This window comes from Phocoena sinus, chromosome 14 (genome assembly GCF_008692025.1).
Source record: "Phocoena sinus isolate mPhoSin1 chromosome 14, mPhoSin1.pri, whole genome shotgun sequence".
Classification (NCBI taxonomy): Eukaryota; Metazoa; Chordata; class Mammalia; order Artiodactyla; family Phocoenidae; genus Phocoena; species Phocoena sinus.
The window spans coordinates 75,704,808-75,720,185 of NC_045776.1; the positions used below are offsets into that span (position 1 = coordinate 75,704,808).

Sequence of the window (15,378 nt, forward strand, 5' to 3'; positions counted from 1 at the left end):
GACATTTCAATAAAAATTTATTGAAATTTCAATGATATTTTAAAGAGAGGGGGCAAAAATACAGAAAACCAAAGAACTCATCAACAATTATAACACAAAATATACCTTCATGAATTTTTGTCTTTAAACCAGCTCTCAGCAACTGACTTTTGAACTGTGAATATATATCTCTATAGGCACCAATTCAAAACACCATCAACACTGAAGACAGTAAGTAGTCAATTCCACTTTGTTTTGAAGAAATCAGACTAGCAAATACAAATACAAAAGAAAAATCATGAAGTCAAACCGTAGCCTCCGCACTCCCCACCCCACCCGCAAGCAATCTCAGAACCACCTCCCCAAGTTTTGGTAAAATAGGCAACAGCACTTTTCCCCACTTTTGGACATTAAAAAAAAATTTTTTTTTCTTTGCAGACGACTCTTTTGAAAAGTGTGTCGGTGTCGGTGCAGAAAGTGTGTTTTCTACTTTTAAAAGCGATCCTGTGACCTTGAAATAAAACTGACTATAGGAAAACAAAACCACAAAACCTGACAGCTGCAATCCTATTTACAGAGAGCTATATACAATGTCAATAAATTAAAGTTTAATTTTTCGAGCATTCATATTCCACCTATTTACAAGAGTTATCAAATAATTACATAAATACTTTGTCTAATAGTCTCGTTTCTTCTTTATTATTTTTTAAAACCTTGTTATTGCATATACAGGAAAGAGAAAGAACTGTCAGAGGGACGACATGAGTCCTGCTACAGAGCTTAGATAAAATAAATTCATTTTTGGTGTTTTCCCCACCCCCTTCCCTTGAAATCATCCCCCTTGGGGTTGTCGAGAATCGAGGAAAAGGGTAAGGTAAGGGGTAATGTCCTTTTCTCTCTAAAAGCAAGCATTCAAAAATAAAACCCACAAATACATTACTGTGGAACATGCAAAAAGAGACCTATAGCTCTTAAAACATCACAAGAATATTAAAAAGACACAGATTTCCTTAATAGAGACTAAACAAGGATGGCAGGGACTTCCCTCCCCAAACAATGCTACCCAGTAATTTATTTAGAACTGATACGCAGGTCACTAGAAAGTTTTTAATCTTCACAAACAGAATCATATTAATGTATCCATTTGTCCCCGGTATTTTTTTTTTCAATTTTATTTGTTTCCACTTGACACGGTGAAGGAAAAATATATATATATAAATCTGCACTGGGGGAGCTTTTCAACCCCTCCCCTCCTGGGGCCTGGCTACCTCGATCTTCCCACAGCTTCCAGACCAGCCTCGAAGGAGGTGCTCCGGCCGCCAAGGCATTGACTCCCACCCCCAAGAGCTCAGTGCAACCGACGTTTCAGAGCCAGATCCCGGATGTATAAACCACGCCAAGAAGAAAGGGCTTGTTTCTAGCACATTCTCTCCAGGGAGTCCGGCACCCCTTCCCAGACAGGGCTTCACAAAGAAGGGCTGACCTCACTGCACGCCCGTGGTTTATTTGACATCCAACAAAGTGCACTGCAGACTGGACTGGACTGGAATGAAGAGACTTTTCTGGGGAGGGGTTTACGGGGATGCGCTGCGGGACCTGTCGGGCTTGGCTTCCAAGCCGCTGACCAGCCGCTGTATGTTCTGCAGTTCGCTGGTGGCCGCCTCCTTCTCCGGGCAGAGTTTGGGCGACAAGGACACGGAGCTGGAGGAGAGCGTGGAGGAGCGGCTGTTGAGTTCCGAGCCTGAGTCCACGGCCACCGAGGCCGGGCTGGCGGCCAGGGCGGCGGCCTTGCCATCGAGGGGCCCCGGGGCTGCGGCCATGGACGGCAGGGCGGTGGTGAGCAGGCTGCTGCTGTCCGGCACCGGCACGGGGATGGAGTAGGGGCTGTAGCGCAGCCGCGGGCGCATGGTGTTCAGGTTCAGGAACGGGTGGCGGTGCACGGAACTGGAGGCGGCTGCCGAGGAGGCGGCCGCCGCCGCGGCCATGTACGTGTAGGGATAAGGGAACAGGCTTCCGAAAGGCGACATGGCCAGGCCCTGCGCGAGGAAGAGAAGGCAGGGGCAGAAGAGTCAGGGCCCAGGCTCTGCGCAGTGGGGAGGAGCCAACCTCATCCATCACCCCTCCCCCACCCGTCCCCACCTTGGGTGAGTCCTTAACCTCTCTCCCTGGTGGGTAGAGAGCAGGACACTCAAACTTCTGTGTCTAGGTCCAAATCTGAGCTGTGTCAACCTAGGCCGAAGTATTCACTCCCTGTGCCTCAGCTTTCTTATATGGCAAAACCAGGGAAAAGTTTAATAATTTGCATACTTCTGGGGGACTCTGTGGGTATGAAATGAGCTGCTGCCTGCAATATACTTCACACAGGGTGCCTGGCCGATAGGACGGTTGGAAATTCTCCCATCAGAGTCCGTTGTTCCACCTGTTAAATGGGGCTACAGACAGTCTAACCCCACAAAAGTAGCTGGGTGCAAACCAGAGGGCATAAAATACTGGACATGAATTTTTTTTCATTCTTGTCGCTCCACCCCTCCGTCCTCCTACTCCAGTCTTGAAGTTTAAAAAAAAAAATCTGGGGAAGATCCTTAATCAAAAGGAAAACGGGGGTGGGCAGGATGGAGGGGGAAAGAGTAAAGGGCGTTTGCTATGAACCAAGAAATCACATAGCCCCAGATATGCTGGTGTTACAGGTGGAGAGACTGAGTTGAGATAGGCCCCGGGTGTAGGAATTCACTCGGCTAGCAAGTGGCAGAAGCAGAATAAAAATCCGGGGACCCTGGCCCGGGTTAGTTCTCTCTGACCCACTGCCTTGGGTACTGTTAGTACCTGTCTGCCCAGGCAGGCCCTCGCCCGCCTATCACCTGCCCACCAATGACAGGAGGGTCTCCAGAAAGGGCTAGCACAGGAGGTGGGAGGGATGGAGGAAGGGCAGAAGCCAGCCCTTTTCTCAGTCCCCTCCTCTTTCCAGAGGGGGAGGCCAGTCCTGCCTCTTGGCTCAGGGAAGGGAGATGAATGTGCTCAGACAAAACAAAAGGCAAGGGCATGCAGAAAACCCCATAGAACCTTTTCGCCGGGGTTCAGAGCATTTTCAGCAGCCTGAGACTTCTCCCCAGCTGCTGGAGCCCCAACACAGCTGTCTGAGCCATACACAGGCCGCCAAGCCTGCCACAGCCCCAGCCTGTCCTTCTCTGACATTTCCCACGTGTGCACAAGCCATTAACCCTTTGGGGAACAGGCTGGCCTGCGACGGGTGGGGGAGCAGGGAAATAGCTTCATATTGGAGGTTCAAGAATCAACTCTTCCCCGGGGAGTCACTTCCCTTACCAGGTCATGGTCTCTCCCTCCTCTAAGTCTTGGGGGAGGGTTGGCTGTGCAACATTTAAGAGACATTTCAACTCTGAAGCTAAAATCACAGCCTCTGGAAAAGGCCCTGGAATCTGACTGACTGCCTGGGGTAGAGTCTCAGGTCCACCACCTACCAGCTGTGTGTCCTTGGATAAGTTACTCAACATCTCTGATCTCTGTCCTTTCATCTAGAAGGTGGAGGTGATCATAGGATCGCTGAAGTCAGAATAGATCGAGTACTTAGAAAAGCACCCGGCACAAAGTAAGTGCTGTGTAGAGTTATTATCTGTTATTACCATCTAGTTACTCTGCTAGAAATAGCCCTTAACTTAGAAAAAAAATTTTTTTAAGTTTTGGTGGGGAGTGTGAGGTTATGATGAATCAATAAGTCTTGCACCTAGTAATAATAATGATGATGACAATAATAATAATTATTATTGAAAGCTTCTAGGCAGGGGGACTGGGTGAGTGCCCGGGATCTAAGGACAGGCAAACGAGAGTCAACGAGGGGCCGGAGAGGCGGTTGATAAATACCTGAGAGGCCAGGACATGCTGCTGGAGGTGGAAGGGCAGGGTGGCCGCGGACGGCCCCGACAGTCCCTGCGCCGCGGCGGCCGAGGCCATGGCCGTAGAATCCAGGCCCGAGACGCCAGTGGAGGCCCCGGACACGGTGGCCAGCAGGGGCCCCATGCCAGCGGCCATGCTGGAGAAGGCACCCCCCATGGCGAACTGGCCGGGGTGCAGGAAGAGCGGGTGCCCGTTGAAGAACTGCTGGCCGGCCAGGCCGGGGGCGAAACCGAGGCCGGGCAGGGGGCCCTGGCCCAGGTGCGCGGCGGCCGCGTCCGTCTGCACGGTGAGCGGCGCGAAGGCCTCCTTGCCCGGCAGCGCGCGCGCCTCCTCGGCCTTGGAAGGGGCCGCGCCCTCGCGGCCCGGGCTCCGGCGCTCCTCGGCTCCCAGGCCGCGGGTGCTGGACGAGATGGTGGCCGGGCTGTGGCGCGAGTCGGGCGACGCCTTGTCCAGCCGCCCGCTGTCCCGGGGCCGGCCGCCGGGCTCGGCTACGAAGAGGTGCGCCTTGACCGCCGGGCTGCCCTTGTCCCGGCACGGATCCTCCGACGTGGTGGTGGTGATTTTGGCCGCGTCGCAGGCCTCCGGGCCGTGCTCCTCTTTGCTCTCGGCCTCGGTGTCGCTCTCACCCTCGCTGGGACACAGATCTGCCAAAGGAGGGAAACAAAAGACAAGCAGAAAGGCGTTAGCTCTGAAACCCGGGCCAGCAGAATTCCAGTTCCCCACTTTGAATCCCAGCTCAGCCACTTCCCAGCTGTGTAACCCCAGGAAGCCCCTTAACCTCTCTGCGCCTCAGTTTTCTCATCTGCAAAGTGGGAGTGATGATACCGCAAATTTTAGTGGAAGGATGCAACAAGCTAGTAACGAATTTCAAGTATGTAGATAGAGCGGCACCCCTCCGTCCATAGATCCTTCCCCAAATGGGTAGTGAATTTTACTATTTTACACAAGTGAGGACTGAGCTCCTACTAGGTCAGACAAAGCCTTTACTGGCCTTTTTCCCCATTCGATTGCAAATTCAGTTTTTAAAAATTAAAACTGACTTACACTAAAACTCACTGCGGGAACACCTTCTAGTTACCCTCTCTTTGTTCCCTGAGTGATTGAGAGCAGTCCCTTCCACAAATCTGTGGATTTCTTTCAGAAGGATTTGTTTGGAGAGAACCCTGACATTTGAATTGGTAGTGGCAGAATTGAACACTCCTCCCCCAACATGCATGCACACACACACACACACACACACACACACACACACTCCACTGAGCCTTCTCTGTTTCCCCTGTCTCTGCAGACAGAGATGGGTGATAAGCGGCCCACTCACTGCCTGAAGACAATCATGGATTCTCTTTTGCTCTCACCACACCCTCTGTGGGTGTCCTACCAGTAAAAAAAAAAAAAAGAAAAAGGGATCCCGTTTTGTGTTTAAAGCTTGAATGGATTGAAGACATAAAGAACTCTCATTTTATTTCACTTAAAAAACAGGTCTCTTCCTATTGAGAGCATGTGTGTCTTTCCAAATAAATAGTTCTTGCTCTTTAAACACAGGAAACCAACTGGGGATTTGAACAGCTCCTCCTCTCCCACCCCTGCCCTCCCCAACCCAGATTCTCAGTGCTTCATCTTCTCTCACAGGTCCATGGTGGCTCTATAGCTGGATTTCTCTTGGTCACCTTCCCTGTTCCAGGTGGCCGAAAATCCCCTGACTCCTCCCACCCCCAGCCTAACACATTTTAACCTAGAGTTTGAAGATATTGTGAAAAAAAGTCAGCTGCTGCTTGGTTGGAGGGGTGGGGTGGGGGTGTGGGAAAAAGAAAGAGAGAGAGAGGGATGCTCCAGGCGCCCACCCAGAGGGAATACAGGAGCTGGGACTACTCCTTCCTCCCTGCCAACTCAGTGTCTGGGCGAAAGGGGTCTGAGCTCTCAGAGGAACTTAGGGAAGGGGGACACACCTGATCACCCTTTGTGAGATTTGGCTCCTGTTTACAAACTTCTAGAAGGATCTGAAGCTTTGGAGGGGTCAGGTTCCCTGGTGGGTGCCCCCAGCCCCCAACTCTTCAGGCTTCCAAGAGCTGGAGAAATCTGAGAAATCAGAGGTGGCCAGACTTACCTTTGAGGTTGGATGTCCCTACGGTGGAGACGGCCGGAGAGGAGGACTGAGCGAAGCAGCTGAAGGAAGCCTGCTCGCTGGAGGACTCGTCGGAGGTGCCATTCTCCTTTTTGTGTCTGTCATCGAACACCCTCATGGACTGCAGGGTGAGCTGCTTTCTGTGGCAGAAGCCCACACACACCCAGCGTTACATATCAGAACAGGATTTTCGGCCTCACCCTCTCCAAAGAGGCGCACACATGCCCAGGGGGATGGGAGGGGGAAAGAAGGCTTTGGGTGTATTTATTCAAGATCAGAGGGATTCATTAGGGAAGGGGTATTGGCTAGGGCAGTGAAATCTTGTTTAAAAGTAAAGAGCAACTTTGGGCCTCACTGGTTCCAGTTCTCACACCTGCCCAAGAGTTACCGACTGCTCCTTTGGGAGCTGCAGGTCCAGGTGATGGCAAGATAATGTCTTCATGAGGGGCAGGACCGTACCTGGTGACCCTGAGCCACTAGATATCAGGTTGGGCCATCTCATGATCATGCATTTGTACCTGGATTTCCCTACCCTCAGAGTTCAACGGGAAGGCAGGAGGGGTTTGAGTCTTTGTTCTTGTGAATTAGACATGAATTATGATGTCATCTTATGAAATAAACCATGATATGAAAAAAAAAAAAAGTAAAGAGCGAGACGGGAGATTGGAGCCAGCCAGAGACAGCTGAGCAGCCTGCCTCACAGACTGAGGGGAACAGAGGACTCAAAGCAGTGAACACAAAGGGCGGACCAACTCCACACGGGTTGCTAAGATTGGGAAGAAGTGGTTATTTCATGGTGCACTTTACTGTAATTGGTTCACCAACACATTAATTGGACTTAAAAAAATCTATTTTGATGTGAGAAATCATTTCTTAATGCCCAGCCCCTCCCCCAGGGGATAGGTTAAAAATTGGGGCTGATTTTCTGGATTTTCGAAATTCTTTGAACGCGGGTGGGGGAGGGGAGAGCTTCTTTTATATACCAGCCAGCTGTCTGCTTAATGCAGAATGATACATGTCCCCACAGAAGGAGGGGGCCATAGATGTCTCCAGGGGCTTCAGTTCTGTCTGAGGGTATTTGCCAGACAAGACTGCAAAAATTCCAAGGCATTTTGTGAATGGCTTAGTCCTTTCCCGGGACCTGCCCAGGATGAACTTAAACTAATTAGAAATTAATAGGCATCTGTATATAATCTGTATCCCTGATACTTTTCTTGCAGAGACATCTTTCTATGGGGTGGCCTAGTTAACTTCCTTTAAGGTAACATGGAAGAGGTAGAGAAAGTGGTGTACCGAAATCGGTTAAGCTCTTGGCTGAGGGGCATCAAACCGTTTTCCACCCTTCCCCCGCCCTTCCCCCACCCTTCTCAAGGTAAGTGCCTGCATCCCACTTCTAACAGTTGAGTGTCGGGACCTAGAAAAGCGATTTTCTAAATTATCTGAGAAACAACTCTCTCAGCTCACCTTTTTTCTCTCCTGCCATTTCCAGTGTCCCGGAAACCTTTTGCAAAAGGGTTGTTGTCTATTTTTAACTGAGTTATCTAGAGAAGGAGACACAAGCAAGAAAGAGACACTGGCTTCATTTTCTAGAATGTTCTGGGAGTGTTTCCCCCAACTCATTAATCTACTAGAAATCTGACTTCCAACCACCGGAGAAGTCATTTGGATAGGCCAGGTTGAAGAGAAAGAGAGGCGAACACAGAAGAAGTTTGGAGGGGGCCAGGAGGAAAACCAAAGCAAACTGTGTCATGGCTGGCATCTCCCATTGGAGGCCAAACCAGGGATTCCAGGCTGAAATGATCCTGCCTGGGCAGCCAACAGCCTGGGCTTAGAAATGGAAAAGCTGTCAAGGGGCAACCTGTAGATCTTAAAATTATGCTTTCCTTTAGATTTTTTATACAGAGCAATGATCATAAAATATGTTATGGTATATTTCCTGCCCCAAAACACACGCACAAACATACACACAGCACATCCTCCAACCTTTTCTGTAAATCTAATAAAATGATTTATGGGGTTTCACTACCCTTGTGCTGGAGTGGGCTTGATTTTTTTTGCTGGGTGTCAGGGGAGTGTGTTTCAGGAATTACGATATTGACAATTATAGATTTAGAAGGACCGAATGACCACTGGAAACATTTGTTTTCATTTATATGCCCTGCCACCGCCATTAGGTGGAGAAGGCCCATGGCCGCTTTGATCAAAAATGCTGTATTTTATTATTCCATTAACAACTTAGATTCATAGCATTCTGGGTCTAGAGGGTGCGTGCATTTTTACACGCTGAGGAAAAATAGTATGTAATCTTTCAAATCTCTTCCCTGCGGTGGGGTCGGGGATGGGGATGATGTATACAGAGTTCGCTAGAGGTGGGAAAAGGGCCCCTTGGACGGATTCTTGTTCTTGGAATAAATCCTGCTTGCACTTCTTGCAGGGAGAGGAGGTCCTGATGTCCTAGTCTCCAGACCAAGGAACCAGACCTGGAACACCCCCATCAGCGGGCCCCAGAGGACCCACTCATAGTGAGAGTGAATTCAAAATGGAGGGCGTCGTCTAGTGAGCTGGACTGGCACTGAGGTCCAGGGTTCAGAAGTTGAAGGGCAGAGGTCCTCAGGTGCCCCCCACCCCCCTACCCCCCGCCCCCCTTAACTGCCTGCTAACAGCCAAGCTGGCGCCCGGTGAACCCGCAGCAAGACTCACTTTCTCTGTGTCTCTCTGTACACACGCCCATGACCTTCGGGCCACCATAGCTTTACATACCAGGTGCTGCCTGCTGTTCCATTTGGGGGTACTCGTAATCCCCGGCCTCAGGCCCCGGGAGAAAAAAAAACCCTTCAAATGAAGTGGTGACTTCGGTCATCTCATCTCAAAAGCCTCAGACAACTCAATTAGCATGACCCTGTGATCAGAGTAGGTTTTTCCAAACACACACACACACACACCATAAAAAACACAGCAGCGTAAAAGGTAATAAAAACCAGACCAGCTACTCGGGATTTCTGGCTAGGGGAGAAAATCTGGTCTCTGCTGGGACTCTCCTCCCAAGATCCCGAATGGCTTTTGCCTTCAATTTTAGCTGGTTCCTTTCGAACCTGATTTCTTGACCCTTCTTCCCGAAGGGGAAGAGGATGAACCTTGAAACCAACAGGAGAAAGCCCTGGGTCGGGTGGGGCGGGCAACAGTAAGGACGGGTGGTTACAGGAGCTTCTCACTGGCAGAGTTAGTGGGGCATTTTTTTTCACTCGGCATTGGATTCCTAGCTGGTCAAGTTTTTTTTTTTTTTTTCCCTTCTGCCTCTGCAGTGTGCCAGTGCCCCTTCCCCGCAAAGCTCCAGTGAAGGTCAAATCACAAAAGAAAAATCAGAGTCCCATCCCTGTGCTCTTGTGACTTTCTTATCCTCTCCCCAGAGCAGCTTAAAGGGGGGAGGGGAAGTGGGTGTTAATATCACGATTAAAAAGAAAAGCGACTTTGGTTACCTTATCATTCTGGTATGCAGTCACAGCGATGAATTCGGTTTCGGGGAACAAGTACGTCCGAAAAGTACTATAAGGAAGTTTTAAGATGTCATTGGCCCTCACAATGTGGAAGCGAGGCTGGTATTTATGCATGGAGTTCAGTATAGTCTGCAGGGGCCGGAAGAGGAGAGACACATATCACAAGAGGATTTAGTGGGAAGAACAGGACCCTAGGACCCCTGTCAGGCCGACGTCTACCCCACCGAAGGGCACCACGCTTGTACCAAGCCCACCTCCTTGGAGTACCTCTGTGGGAACATTCAGCTCCCCACGTAATCTTCTGGAGAATCCAAATTGCTCCTCAATTTCCAAAGGGTCCTCCCCCACCGTCACCATCTAAGGTTGATTCGTACCTTGAACCCTAGCCTACCTGAGTACCAAAACTATAATTCCCCTGCCACGTTGCTTGATCACTTGGGAAGGCCAAAGTCTTAAAAGATAGAGAAAAACATGCATTTTAATTTACAAAATGATTCAGTCTTTTAAGTGCCCACTAATTGACGAGCCCAATCCACTTAAAGCCCTGAAAGGCTGAACTCTAGAGAGGAATATTTATGCCTTAATCAAATCAAGGGCTTCAAATGCAATTCCTGCCCCCTGAAGATATTTCCGTGCCATTCACGTCTTCCTGGGCCTAATCTTTCTGCTTATTCCTCACTTATCACTCTGTTTATTTTATTGAAATGTTGGGGAGGCGTAGGGGCAGGGGGCAAAAGGTCCTTTGCTTGACTTTTACAAGCAATCTAAGTCTCCTGAAAGTTTCTAGGAACTCCCTCCCTGAATCCATACATATACTCCCAACACATATGCAATTTTTGTACTGGGAAATCTGTCTCATTTCTAGTAAACCTGACTTTCACCTAAGCCCAATTCTTTTTTAGTCCAAGGGAAGAACATCTTTCAAAATCTGTATTCACACCCTCTCACCAACAGAGTCAAGACTTCGAACCTTAAAACTCCCCTAAGCAACAATATGGCTGCTTTCAAAACAGAAGTTTGATATCGTAAAACAAATCCCTTACGAACATCTACCTTTGACACTGATTTTACGTCTTCACGATTGCTTTTGAACTTCCCTGTCAGGTCAGTTACCAAGACCTGGACTTGCCACAGAACATGAGCCTCACTTCTTTCAGAATGCCAGGCCTTCCATTATCTGAAGAGAAACACCCTGGAATTCTCTCTCCATCTCTGTTTGCGGATCGAGCAAGTTTGCTATGCTTGGCAACTGAGAGCGAGGGAGAAACTCTCGGTTTTACATGGAAGGTGGAAGCACTGCCTTTGCTAGAGAGAAGAAAGAGAAAATTTATCAAAGGGAAGCCATGAAACTTACAAATCCGTGTTTGTCCGAAATGTTGTTGGTGAGTTTCAGTTTGTGGAAAGTGACAACTTTGGACATCCACTGTTCCCCGGTGGCAGGGCTGTCGGGGTGAATGTACATTCTCTTTGGCATTTCAGGGTCAGCCTTTCCCGCCACCATCCACCGAGAATTGTGAAATTTATACCGACAGTCATCTGCAGCGATAATGTCCATCAACAAAATGTATTTGGCTTTTTTATCCAGCCCTGAACACCTTACTTTAAATGGAGGAAACATTCGCCTACGAGGGGAGAGAAGAGAGAGGAAAAAAATATCACTCAGTTTCCCGGGTTTGATCTTCTACCTAAAATATTTAAATCAAATTTAAAACTTTCGATTACATTTGATGAGCTTGTGCCATTCAGAGTAGGGCGACTGGATGCAAAGTTGTTTCCTTCCACAACAGAAGGATTAAATATGCTCAAAAGGCTCTATTTTAAATGTCCCAAGATTCGAAACAAATGAATTGTGGCACTGGATTTCTCTACATCATCTAATAATTTCTTTGTAATTTTTGTGGTCTCTTGTATGACTTTATAGATTGCCCTCCTGAGAGGGAAATTCCTGCCTCTGCCTTTTCCTCTGCCTTTTTTTCTGGCTGTCTAGTTGTAAACAGCTTGGGTAGGATTTTAGTCAAGTTCAGTCAGTCGAGGTAGAATTTTCCACCACCCATTGATGAGAAAATGTTAAACGTATCAAGAAAAGAAATGTCGAGTTGCACCCCTCCCTGCTGTGGAACAGCAGTCCCGCTGCTGGCGAAATGAAACTGTACTTTGGTGAGTTCTCAAAACGAATTCTGTAGATTGGGGTGGATGCCCAGGCCTGATCACCAGCCTATCGTGCCGCTAACCACATTCTCCCCACTGCTCGGGGCCAGACCAAAACGGCAAGACTCCACCACCAAATTGCTTTTTACTTTCCAGAGGCGTTGGCATTCTGTACTTTTGACTTAAAAGGGAGCAGAGAGCGGGTCGCTGTGAAACTGCCTATGTGTCTTCTGGGAGGATTTTATGGCAAACTTTGGCCTCATTTAGCTTGGAAAGACACAGAAAACTAAAGACCTGAAGAGAGGGATTTTCTTTTTATTCCTTCAACTTTATGCCTTGGTAGACTTTGATGCCATTTTAAAAAAAATCAGTGATTTTAAGTGACAGGCACGTTTTGGTCAGGCAAGGACCTCTAAACGTTATGTAAAACGTGGTTGATAATATTCACACATGAAACAGCAGTATGGGGCTTCCTGCTGGCTCCTTGGGTCTGCAAACATAATCTTAATTAGCCAAAATTGCCTATTGAACTCTCCCTCGATTACAGACACACGAAGCAGTATGGACAAACCCCAAATGCCCTTCGGTTTCTCTCTGACGCTGGCAGGGGCAGGCTCAGGCCCCCTGCAGACCCAGGGGCTAGGCTGGAGGGCAGAAAAGGCAGGGCAGCTCCTTCCAGGCCTCCTGCTACCACACAAACAAAAAGGGCTGTAAGTGTTTCTCTCCGAGAGCAAAATGAACCAGACAAAAATACAACATCTATAAAGACACAAGAATGCTCCAGAAAGGTTTGAAACACTGAACTGCCTGCAGTGGGGTGCTTTTCTTTCTTCCTGCAGAGATGTCTGGGCAGCACTGAAAAAATTCTACCTATCCTGTACGGAACCCGGGATGCAGACCCAGGTAGGAAAAACGGCCGGCTGCAGACGCCCAGGTAAGCTGAAATCTCCTACCACAGGGGCAGGGCCCGGGGAGGTCTCTGTACACAGTTATGGTACACAGTTCCGGGGGAACCGTGTTTACCTCTAAGCCGGAATAACTGGCAAACCGACCGTTCTGGGAGGCGAGAGAGAAAGGAGGAAAGAAACCTTCAGTAGTTTGGGGGAGGGGGCCCGCCGCTTGCTTACCTTCCCGACTTGGTAATGACCATCTCCGTGCCCCGCTTGTGGAACTGATCCCAAAGTTCTTTGGCCTCGAGGTGCACCTTGGGGTCATCCTCCACTTCTTCTTCCGGCTCCATGGTCTTCAGAGGCCTCAGATGTGTCTGCGGCCCCAGGGACGAGAAAGGGATGCCGGTCTCGGCCGCCCCCACCAATTGATCCATGATCGGCTTGGCCAGGGCGCCGGGCAGCGAGAGCGCCGCCGCGCCGTTGGGCGGCAGAGTCAGCGCGGGGAAGAAGGGCGGCTGGTGACCCAGCACCGCGCTCATGGCGAAGTCCGGCGCCCGGTGAGGTAGGAACGGATGGTAGGCCATGCTTGTCCCAGGGATGACCGGATCTCTCATGGAGAGGCTCATCCACTCCAGGCGGGGCGCTGGGCTCCAGCCGGGGACGAGTCCGCAGCTGCTGTTCTGTTTTGTTTTTATTTTTTAACAGCAGCGCATAGTTTGGAGGAGGGAAAAGAAAGAAAGAACAAAAAAGCGGGGGATCACAACTAAAGCACCTCAAGTGAGGGGAGGGGGAAGTGTCTTTTCGGAGGGGAATGCCGCTTTTAAAGAGGGCAAGGCGAGAAATCAGGAGACATAGTCGCTCGGATGACTGTCCTTGTGTCTTGCGTTTTCAAAAAGCCGCTCCTGGAAGTCGGTTTACGAGGCGAGAGGAACGAGCAGGGTCTGGACTCGTGCCGGAGCCCTGCTGCTTGGCTCGAAATAGACACGCCAGCCCTCGGTCCCGGCAGTCCCCCTCCAGCCCCAGTTCTTTGTTGTAAATGCGAACGGTTCTCCTAGGAGACTTTTTACCTTTTCTTCTCCTTCTTCTTCCCCGCCCCCCTATCTCTCTGCCTCTCCCTCTGGCTCGCAGGAGGCGTCTGCAGTTGCGCTAGACCAGCTTGAACTGCGAGCGAGAGAGCGGAAAAAGTCTCCCTCCTTTAAAAAAAACAACAACAACTCTGATTGAAGCCCTCTTCTAACCAGCGCTATCAAAACTTGTACTGCAAACGGGCTTCCGTTCGCCCTCCTCCTCCTTCCTCCGCTCCGAGCCTGGTGTCTGGGTTTCAATCCGAATCTTGGTGTGCTCTTCTCCCGCGCCTCTCTTCCTTGTCCTAAACGTGAGCGAATTCTCTTCCTAAATCTGCGTCCAGACGCGCAGGGCAGGGAGGACTTAGGGGGGAGGAGGGAATGAAAAGAAGGGAGAGAGAGAGGGAGAGAGAGAGAGAGAGAGAGAGAGAGAGAGAGAGAGAGAGAGAGAGAGAGAGAGAGAGAGAGAGAGAGAGAGAGAGAGGAGAGAGAGACAGAGTGGGAGAGGGAGCGCGAGGAGAGGGAGGGAGCGAGAGAAAGCCAGAGAGAGAGCTCCTCGCCACCCTCCTCCGCCTCTAGAATTCCCCGGGCGTCTGCTCGGCGGTCTAGAAGGTCGGGCTCTGCTGTGGGCTGCGGAGCCGGAGGCCTCTTGATTGGCTCTTTGACGCTTTCGGACCAATTGTGTGCTGCATAGGCGTGGTTTTCACAGGTCGAGTGCTGGGGGATAGAGCCGAGTTATAAAAAGAAGGTGTCGGAAACTGTAACGTCGCAGCGCCGCATCGGTACTACTGCCTGTCCTGTGAATATGTCAACATGATCAGAGGGAGTGGCGGGGAGCCACTGGGGAGCGCGCGCACCGAGTCGCCTCTAGGTGGCTTATCAAGAGATCGCTGCAGCCTCAGAGCTCGCTCGCTCTGGCTCAAGCCCACGTCTGAAATGCCTCAGCCATACAGCCCGGGATAGAGGGAGGAGGCCGGGCAAGGAAGCACGGGGGGAGGGAGGCGGGGAGCGAGCGAGCCGGGCCAGAAAGGCGGAGAGCGCGCCCGGCGCCGGGCAGGGGCGCTCGCCTCTCGCGCGCTCGGCTCGCCTCTGGCCGCCGCGGTCGTTTCTCTCTCCCGCACACCCTCTTAGCCCGGCCCCGGGCGAGCCGAGCGGACGGCCCAGGCTCCCGCGAGCTGTCCTCCGGCCGCCGGGCGCAACAAAAGCGACGCCGCGGAGAGGCGAGCGCCACCGAGTCTCCACGCTCGCACACCCTCCAGCCCCCACGTGGAGCCAAGCTCCTCCCGGCCGCCACTAAAGGGCTCCCGAGCTCGGGTGTCTCTCGGTGCCGGTCTCCCCGGCAGCAGGGCTCAAGGGCTCCCGAGCACACGGATGCAGGCAGATCTCAGCCACACGCTGGTGGGGGCTCGCGTTCCACCGTGCCCCACCCGAAACTATGAGCGGGAGACCCAACATTCCTAGCACATCTGTACGCGAATAAGCGCCGGCCCACTGGGACCCAGCCACCCGCGAAAACAACGTACACGCAAACACTTAGCCTGCGCGGCTGCCCGGGTCTGCGCTCAACTGACTCCGGGAGGCGGACTCGGGCTTTTCTGAAATACATTTACCAGCCCCTTTTAGATCTCGTCTCTCCATTTGGAATCGGGCTCCCGTTTTTCCAACCTGAATGTGTGTGTGAGTGCAGAGGGGAGAGGGGAGATCTGAACAAAGTGAGCGCAGCGAGGGACTAGGTTCTGGGCCTGTCCCCATCCAGCCGCCTCCCTCCCTTC

General features: G+C 50.9%; 1 protein-coding gene and 1 long non-coding RNA gene across 5 annotated transcripts in view; one reads left to right on the forward strand and one right to left on the reverse strand.

Annotated features, from left to right (window-relative positions):
• TBX3 (T-box transcription factor 3) lies at nt 1–14,259 on the reverse strand. Of its 2 annotated transcripts, XM_032603162.1 has the most exons (8): nt 12,780–14,016; nt 10,859–11,126; nt 9,896–9,955; nt 9,487–9,633; nt 7,475–7,551; nt 5,993–6,150; nt 3,856–4,532; nt 1–2,015 (listed from the first exon to the last, which is right to left on the reverse strand). In XM_032603162.1, exons 1-8 carry the CDS (start codon nt 13,166–13,168, stop codon nt 1,554–1,556), a joined length of 2,238 nt encoding a protein of 745 aa, XP_032459053.1. In that variant the 5' UTR covers nt 13,169–14,016; the 3' UTR covers nt 1–1,553. The 2 variants fall into 2 exon arrangements, with proteins under 2 accessions (XP_032459053.1, XP_032459054.1); XM_032603163.1 differs by lacking the exon at nt 9,896–9,955 and having other exon boundaries at nt 12,780–14,259.
• LOC116739075 overlaps nt 12,319–15,378 on the forward strand; it is a 25,816-nt gene continuing 22,756 nt past the window's right edge. Inside the window, exons 1-2 of one of the 3 annotated variants that reach the window (XR_004345452.1) lie at nt 12,319–12,362; nt 12,492–12,586. This is a non-coding gene — a long non-coding RNA (uncharacterized LOC116739075). Of the gene's footprint in view, nt 12,363–12,491; nt 12,587–13,821; nt 13,918–15,378 lie in introns of those variants that run through there. The other 2 variants (XR_004345453.1, XR_004345451.1) reach the window with 2 other exon arrangements.

Bases quoted from the DNA above. Each gene is read 5' to 3' on its own strand.
- TBX3 (XM_032603162.1), bottom strand. From the start codon at position 13,168: ATGAGCCTCTCCATGAGAGATCCGGTCATCCCTGGGACAAGCATGGCC. The intron at 4,533-5,992 runs GTAAGTCTGGCC...CTCCTTTGGCAG, and splicing joins AGGGACATCCAACCTCAAAG to ATCTGTGTCCCAGCGAGGGT. The intron at 2,016-3,855 runs GTATTTATCAAC...TTCCTCGCGCAG, and splicing joins AGCATGTCCTGGCCTCTCAG to GGCCTGGCCATGTCGCCTTT.